General features: G+C 35.3%; 1 protein-coding gene across 3 annotated transcripts in view; it reads left to right on the forward strand.

Annotated features, from left to right (window-relative positions):
• The first annotated feature begins 6 nt into the window (after positions 1-6).
• Positions 7-8,121, forward strand: part of LOC113205426 (serine/threonine-protein kinase ATR-like) — a 24,838-nt gene continuing 16,723 nt past the window's right edge. The window contains exons 1-29 of one of the 3 annotated variants that reach the window (XM_052264724.1): positions 7-234; positions 517-705; positions 782-949; positions 1,023-1,198; positions 1,282-1,449; positions 1,541-1,769; positions 1,845-1,960; positions 2,077-2,195; positions 2,273-2,429; positions 2,527-2,622; positions 2,715-2,988; positions 3,074-3,383; positions 3,454-3,708; positions 3,807-4,088; positions 4,177-4,348; positions 4,467-4,703; positions 4,781-4,897; positions 4,979-5,116; positions 5,194-5,355; positions 5,428-5,516; positions 5,647-5,892; positions 5,995-6,157; positions 6,250-6,376; positions 6,490-6,614; positions 6,708-6,874; positions 6,959-7,119; positions 7,205-7,516; positions 7,615-7,760; positions 7,841-7,957. In XM_052264724.1, the coding sequence (XP_052120684.1) occupies positions 525-705; positions 782-949; positions 1,023-1,198; positions 1,282-1,449; positions 1,541-1,769; positions 1,845-1,960; positions 2,077-2,195; positions 2,273-2,429; positions 2,527-2,622; positions 2,715-2,988; positions 3,074-3,383; positions 3,454-3,708; positions 3,807-4,088; positions 4,177-4,348; positions 4,467-4,703; positions 4,781-4,897; positions 4,979-5,116; positions 5,194-5,355; positions 5,428-5,516; positions 5,647-5,892; positions 5,995-6,157; positions 6,250-6,376; positions 6,490-6,614; positions 6,708-6,874; positions 6,959-7,119; positions 7,205-7,516; positions 7,615-7,760; positions 7,841-7,957 (5,010 nt within the window). In that variant the 5' untranslated portion in view covers positions 7-234; positions 517-524. Of the gene's footprint in view, positions 235-506; positions 706-781; positions 950-1,022; positions 1,199-1,281; positions 1,450-1,540; positions 1,770-1,844; positions 1,961-2,076; positions 2,196-2,272; positions 2,430-2,526; positions 2,623-2,714; positions 2,989-3,073; positions 3,384-3,453; positions 3,709-3,806; positions 4,089-4,176; positions 4,349-4,466; positions 4,704-4,780; positions 4,898-4,978; positions 5,117-5,193; positions 5,356-5,427; positions 5,517-5,646; positions 5,893-5,994; positions 6,158-6,249; positions 6,377-6,489; positions 6,615-6,707; positions 6,875-6,958; positions 7,120-7,204; positions 7,517-7,614; positions 7,761-7,840; positions 7,958-8,121 lie in introns of all 3 variants that reach the window. The other 2 variants (XM_052264722.1, XM_052264723.1) reach the window with 2 other exon arrangements.

The raw sequence follows: 8,121 nt of genomic DNA on the forward strand, positions 1-8,121 counted from the left end.
CAACAACAACAACAACAACAACAACAACAACAACAACAACAACAACAACAACAACAACAACAACAACAACAACAACAACAACAACAACAACAACACGGCAGTCGGCAGACTTCACCGAGGGCCGCTAACTTCACCCGTCCTCCCCACTGCCACTACTCTAACGCCTTTTGTTCGGCGACGGCGGGAGTTTCTGTTTCTTGTGGCCACAGGCCTGGCTGCGGCCGGTGATTTTAAGTATGTTTTCGTCACGTGATTTCTAGAGTTATGAGGATCTCGCGATGATGTCAACATCAGCCTGTATTTTTATCGTCGTATTATTTTTATCTATGTCATTGTTTATTTCCTTGTAGTCTGCTTTGTATGCATTGCGCGCATAACCTAGTTTATGTCATGCCTGTCGATGGATCAGTCAACAGAAAATTGATACCATACATAATACTCACTTTTGTTTTGTGTGCTTTTTAAATAACGAAATTTAAAAAGACAAGTATATTTAATTCTTATAGTTGTTGACAGCAGTCAGGATGGACTTGGCCGAGGCTTGGACATCCCTGAAGGCAGCAGTAGTACAATTCTACCAAGATGGGATGCAAAAAGACAATGTTCAAGAAATAATCTCCATAATCAGTAACAGTATTCAGTTCAAAAAGAGCTGGTATGTCCCTCCTCCAGGATCCTCCCAAGAGCAAGTGCAGCATCATACAGGTTTGCATTATTAAGGACTTCCATTGTATTATATCACTATGTCCCCCTGACAAGAACTTTCTTTTCTGCATTGCAGCGTTTTGCACTTGGATGCTGGGCAGGCTCTTTTGTGTTCTTGGTAGGGACTCTCTCTCTGATTCTCATGCATCATATGTTCAGACTCAAATAGAAATATTAAATGCTTGTGCTGAAAATCAGTTTATGATCAGGACTTTCTTTTTGGAATACATGTCATGCTTGACTGGTAAGATTGTTACTAATCTTTCGCATTTATTACTTTAGTGACTGATTTTTAAGCTGACTCTTTTTTTTTTCAGACTTGTTAGCCATTCAAACCTCCGAGACATTCAGTAAGACCATGAGTGGACCACAATTGCTAAAAAGATTTACTCCACAGACCTTAGAATCTCTAGAGAAATTAAATTTAACACCCAAGTACATTCTTGTTCAATCTGAGGCTCATTTGAGCTCTTTACAAAAGTATTTAGTTCAGGTAACAGAAATAGCCCTCTTTTTCTGTAACATGTATGAAATATGTGTTTCATTGGTGTTTTTTTTTGTTTTGTTTTTCCACAGATAATTGAAGCAATGATCCCAAACATTGCACTGAAATATAACCACCTTCTGGAAAAGTGTTGGTTGATCTTATGTGAGTTGACCCAAGTGGCTACCCCTCATCTAAAAATGATCGTCCTCAATACTTTTTCAAATATAATATCTTACTCTGGTTATCACTCAAGAGTTGTAAGTGTCTGTTATTGTCTATTATTTTTCATCTTTTTTTCAAAATGAAGCTTGTTATTTTTGTTGTTTTTTCTTTGCCTTTTTTAAACAGGCTTTATTAGAATTATGTCATACTCTTCAAACAGTGACTCAGTTTATCTCAGTTAATTTACTTGACAAAGCTGAGTCAGAAGTTGTTCAGCTCCTTGTTAAGAGTGTAGGAAATCTAGTTGATGTGATGATATCAACAGGTTCTTGTGATAATGATTTGCCGAGAATCAATGATCTGTTAACTATTTTACATTCTGTGATAAATTTTTGGGATGTTGAGGGTAAAGAAAGTGAGTTCCTGTATCTGATACCTGCTAATAAGATATTTTTTACCGTCTTGTCATTCTTGTATATTTTGTTTTTAGAGGCAGGATTCTACAATGCATGCAAAAACGTTTCATACCTAATAGATGCATTTCCTCTCTTATCCATCAAATCAGAACAGTTCTGCTTTTTATTAAGAAGATATGAAACTCAGTCAGTAAGTTCATTATAATTTAAGTGGAGAAGGTGTTCATAAAAAGCTACACGAAGTATATTGTAATCCATATTACATGTTTTTCAATAATGACTTTGGAAAATTTTCTTTTTTGCCAGTGTTCTGTGAATATTTTAGTAAAATGTGTGTACTTGAAAGTTGTTAATCACATTAAATCAACTCGTCAATTCCTAGCAATATACAAATCCGAAAATAATGTCCTTGGGGATAATATCAAGTGAGTATGTTTATCAAGAAGTTGGTATCATTTTATGTTTGTATGTGACAGCAATTTTTACCATTGAATTTTTACAGTGAACCTCTTCTAATAAATGCTGTCTCATCCATATCATTCTGGTCATATCTTCACAACCAGTTGTGTGATGAAATGGCTGCACTGCTGCCCAATTTTCCCTCACAACCTTCAAAACAAGTATTCAAAGAAATTTGTGATGTAATAGGAAGAGTAAAGGTATGAGATCCACATCTTCTCTTAAGGAGTCTACTGTTTATAATTGCAATCATTATAATCTCTAATCTAAAAAACGTCTGAAACAATTTATCTTTAGACAATGGTTCAGTGTGCCGTAGAAGTTGAAATGCTGTGTACAACAGATACAGAAATTGGGAAACTGAAACCTTCCCTTTTGTTCTTTCCGGATACTGTAACTATTTAACTCATTTTCTCGCTAATTTACTAATTTTTAACTTCTTTATCTACTAATGCCTTGTTTATTTTGTATCTTCTTTTACATAGGTTGGAGACATTATTTCATTATTTTGCTCGGTCATTTGGAAGCTTGTTCACCTTAAAAAAGAAGATACCATGGTGTGGTATTTTGAGGATATTATCAGATCTATTATTCTCTCTCTTAGATATATGTTCCTGTTGCCTGAAGTAGTATCTTCTCAAGTGGAGAGTGCTAAAGTTGCTACATCAATATCAGCTATACCATGGGCTGACTGCAAATGTAAAGCAGATTTTCAGTCAGAATTTAGTGAAGTTTCTAAATTATTTCCTGAAGTCAATTGTATGTAAATATGTCTCATATTTGCTGTAGTACATATTTTATATGTTGCTTTTTTGTGTTTTCATAACAATCTTGATGTTTTCAGCCGAAGACATGAAAATTCTAAGTTTACACACACTAGCTTGTATACCTTGCTCAGAGGCCTACATTTGGAAAGCCTCAATGTTTTCAGAGATAGTTACTGCTTCACATGAGAAAAACAATGTGAGGATTGCAGTAGAAGCGGTTCGAGCCCTCCCTGTCCTTCTCTTAGATCAAAGCCAGCAGCAATATGAATACTTGCATAATGTGCTGCTTCCCGCTTTAGAATCAACCAATGAAACCATTTTGACCGCAGTATCAAGTATATTTCCGTCAATTGTATGTGTGTTATCAGGAGATATTGCACCTGTGAGGTATGTATTGAATACAACATGAGAAGCTTTCTATCATGTTTTGGCTTTTGTGATATCAATTTTTTTGCAGCTTTTCTGGGAATGGAAACAATCTGGAAAGAGGTTTTGCTTGCCTTTCATGTGAAAAAGATTTTGTAGGCCCTGCTTTAGAAGCCAGTAATGTTCTTCCAAAATTCAAAGAAATTCTCAACAAATTCATCACTTTGCTGACTTGTCAGTTTGTGACTGTTAGAAGAAATTTGGCTGCTTCTCTTTGTTCTTTAGTTTTACATCTTCCCGCCTTGTATCAACCTGAAACTGTTTTAATTTTGATGAAGTATGCTGAGTAAGTTTTAAAAGATTAGTGCAGCATATTATGCCCTTAAAATAAACAAAATAGGTATTCTGATTGAAAATACCTGTGTATTTGTGAACTAATTACAGGGATGACGACTGTCAAGTTAGATTAGCATTTTCTAAAATGGTGAAGTTTCTCATATTTTCACGTGACTGGATGGAAGGGAAAGGAGTTGAGTCAGAACATCTGCGTGAGGAGCACATACCACTTACTCAGGCAGACCGGGTTGAATTAACCCAATCTCGCCCTAGGCTCAATCGTGTGCTTCAACTGCTATACAATTCGTTAATAACTAGTCTTAATGAAAAGGGCAGTGCTGACTATGATGTGCAGGGTACTATTCTGGCAACAATAGTTGATATTGGATGGTAGGTGTACAGTTTTAAATTATCTATCGAAACAAATATCCTCCCTACTTGTCAACTTGTTATTTGTTATAATTTTTATTTTGTTCAGTGTGCCTTTGGATTGTGTGCTGCTTCCTGTGCTGAAAATGGTTGTGATAGGTGTTTCTCATCCTGCATTTACACAGCCCTCAATTGGTCTGGTATACTTAAAGCAAATTGCTGTTGCTCACAATACTACTGTTGGAAATCTCTATCGTCGCTTTCAATCTGATTTATGTGAAGTAAATGCCCTCATATCAATTACTTCTTTAGATGTGTACCGTATCGTTTAGCAGGATTAGAATTATGTCTTGCCATTTTCAATCTCCATACCAACAAATTCTTAACTTGATTCTGCAGGTAATGATAGCATCAGTGGGAATGAATTATCATTCTGGACAGTTATCTAAAGTTGGAAACAAAGTTGTCTATAGCTTTGGATTTGAATCCATTGGATCATGGCTGAGAATGTCTGTGAAATATGTTTTACCCACCCTTATGGTGTTGGTTGTAAAGTTTGACGATCAAAAGCTTCTGAAAGAAATGCTTGATTTCTTTCCTTGTTCAAAAGCTGATCTGATAAAAGAAAATTTTCAGGTAAACATTTCCCAGGTAACCTACCCTATTTACTTAGATTTAGAAAAGGTATGGTAATTGTAAATTTCTGTTTTCAGTTCATATACTCTTATGTATTTTTAAATGAGACTGATGAAGTTGTTGAGAGTTGTGTTAAACTGATGGAAGAAATGGCAGGAATAAGTGGTCAACAGCTCATCATATCATCTTTCCGTGTAAATTTTATATGCCCTAAGTTTGCACCTTAAATGCTGAAATTACTAGTATTAAAATAGAGTTATCTTTCCTACTTGTAGACTGCACATGCTGAATTTCTCCTTCACTACCATTGCAAAAAAGAGCGAGTTGAGGAAGGCATCTGCAAACTGATTTACTTATTGGACAATCAATCTAATAATTCTATTAAAAAGAACACACTCAAAAAATCCGACATTGTAAGAACTTGTTCATTAAAACTGTTATGATTCAGACATTTAATCCTTCAAAATCTATTATTTATTATTAATTTCAGTCAAAGCACCTTGAACCACGATTTTTAGGTGTTCTTGTTCACTTTGATTCATTACTTGAATCCTCCAGCTCTGAAGAAAGTGACAAAATCAAAGCCCTTCAGTCTCTTCCACAAATAATACGTCTTATGGGACCTAAATACATTACTCCTGTCCGTTTTAAGGTATGTCATAAGTACTTTATGTGAAATAACACTGAAAGTGATTAGTTCATTCTCTCATATTGTAATTTGCAGGTCTTATCAACATTAAGAACTGCACTTCGTCTCACACATTGTGACTTTCCCCATTACAGCTGTGGAGCCTGGGAAGCCTTCATACAGAGGTTATTGACATCATCCAATTATATTCTTTAACTTATTTAATCTTTTCTAATCCTATACAATGTATTCCATTGATTGTACTCTTGATCCCAGTGGAGCGTAATTCTAATAGAAGAATTCTGAAATTTTCAGTGTGGATATTTACGAACTTGGTCCTCTGCTTGGTACTGTGGCTGCTTCACTTTTACCTCTCCTCGAACAATTTCCAGATGAAATTTCCACAATGCTTGAGTGGTTAGTTGTGGAGCATGAGCATGAGCTCTCCAATCATATTGCTGATTTGTTTTTCCTACCAAACACTCCAAAACTTCATAATGTGTACCGAATTGTTAACCATCATGTACTGAAAATGAGACGTGGCTTAAATGACAGTGAAAAGTAAGATTGTGTTTGTTTTCCTATCAGATAATTGGGAAGCTGATTTGATAATTATCTCTATTTAGTCTAGATCAATTGCCCACCTATACTTTCTTTCTGTAGTCTTGCAGATTACCTTCAACAACCTCTGCGCTTTATTACTCATGATAATGTTGACATGCGAAGACATGGCTTAGAATATCTGCTGTCGCTTCTTAAAGAAAAACAAGTGCAGTTTACTAAATCACTGCTCCAGGAAGAGGTGGTCCATGAAAGTGTATCAAAGGTATGTGTCATTCTGTATTGTATCTGTTGTGCAAAACTAATGAAATGGTCGGTAGACTGTAGATTCTCACTCTCAATTGTTTCTTAACATAGTTATTGACCCTTTTGATTGAGGGTTGTCGAGATACTGATCAGAACATTCAACTCTTGTGTGTTCAAAATTTGGGAATGCTAGGAGCTCTGGACCCTGGTCACCTTCCTCACAAAAAGCCTGAGAGAGGTAAGGAGATTAGATGTGCAGTAACATTTTTGCCCTTGTCCCCTATTTTAGCTTGTTTCACTTTAAACTCCAAAGAGTTCCTTTACTTCCTATATTGTCTCTTTATACCACAGGAATGCCGCAAATTTCCTCTGTAGATGAAGATTCATTCGCAGTTCAAGCTTTGACAACATTATCAAAAGCTTATCAGGCAGCCAGAAACACCAGGAATCTTGATTCATTTGCTGTTGCGATACAGGTTTTTATCTATATCGAAGTAATTACCTAGTAGATTAGGGCCTTACAATCCTAAAGGGCCTAACAGGCTGTATTCTTTATTTAAATTTGACAGGAACTTCTCAGGACTTATAATATTTCCTCTCAAACATCTCAAGGCAAAAAAACTTTATGGGATTCCTTTCCTGTAAATATACAACAAGTAATGGCACCTTTAGAAAACTCTTCCTACTACATGACAACCTTAGACTCTGATTTTGTATGGCCTCATCCGTTGTTTGGGTTTGTGACAACTAGAAAATTTATAGTCTTGTATTTAAATAGTTGTAAGAATGAATCGCAACTGAAATGTTTTTTTCTCCCCAGAACACGATATGCTTCATCATTGACTTATTGGGCTCATACTTGGGCATGTCGAATTGTAAAATTTATTGATAATGCCAAAGCTAAAGAAGTGTTTACAGTCTGCATACCAAGCCTGAAAACAGACATAAACTGTGTTCTATTTTTCTTGCCATTTATTTTGAGTTAGTACATAAATAATGTCAGTCATTTTTATGTCTTTTTATACATTTTTTAATCACTATTACTATTATCACTTTTTTATGTCAGTGTATGCTGTAATTTCGGGACATGAAGAACAACACAAAATGATGGTGGAAGAAATGAATTTTGTTATACAGCAACGGAGAATCATCGAAGAAGAGAAAAAAGAACTGCAAAATGGAAGTGAGAAATTTCAGCTTAGGATGGATGCTTCTATTGTCCTTCCTCAAACAGTGGATTCGGACAGTGCCACCCATGCTTTGTGTGCCAAAACAGTTTTTAGTTTGCTGAATTTTTGTGAGAAATGGGTAGGGTTCTCAAAGCAAAAAAAGGACAAAAGCAAAAAGAGCACAACCATAAAAGTAGGAAATGCTGAAAGTAAGTGACATAAATTTATAGAATACCGGTACTGAATTGAATACTTCAAAAACAGTGTTTATATCTATTTTTGTTTATTATATCATTATTTTTGCAAGGCTTTTTGGCTCAATTTTCTAAGTTGGATTTGGCCTATGGCAATTATGGTGTTAAAGAATATGCGAGAGCTCTAATGTACTTGGAGGACTATTTGATGGAGAATAAGAACCTGATAAATAATGAAGAGCACTTAATTTTTTTGCAGGTGAATTCTAATAGGTTTTTCTTTTTTAATCATCTTTGAATAGGTCTCAGACATTATCTTCCATTTATTTTATTTTTTAGCGAATCTATGCTCAACTTAATGAACCAGATGGAATGAAAGGTGTAATTGCCATTCAATGTAGCCAACCAAAGTTGTTGGAAGGTGTTGTTTATCAAGAGGTTACAGGACAGTATCAGGTGTGCTTCTGCGTTCTTTATTTGTGACCTCTTTATTCTGTTGTGTGTGATACCATGTCATAAGTAATCTATTATTAAAAAACTTTTATTTTCCTTTTCAAGGAAGCCCTTGCTTGCTATGAATTACTTGCAGAGCAACATACTGTTGATGCTCAAATAGGTAT

The sequence above is a fragment of the Frankliniella occidentalis genome, unplaced genomic scaffold (genome assembly GCF_000697945.3).
Source record: "Frankliniella occidentalis isolate FOCC.00 unplaced genomic scaffold, Focc_3.1 Scaffold21, whole genome shotgun sequence".
NCBI classification, from domain to species: Eukaryota; Metazoa; Arthropoda; class Insecta; order Thysanoptera; family Thripidae; genus Frankliniella; species Frankliniella occidentalis.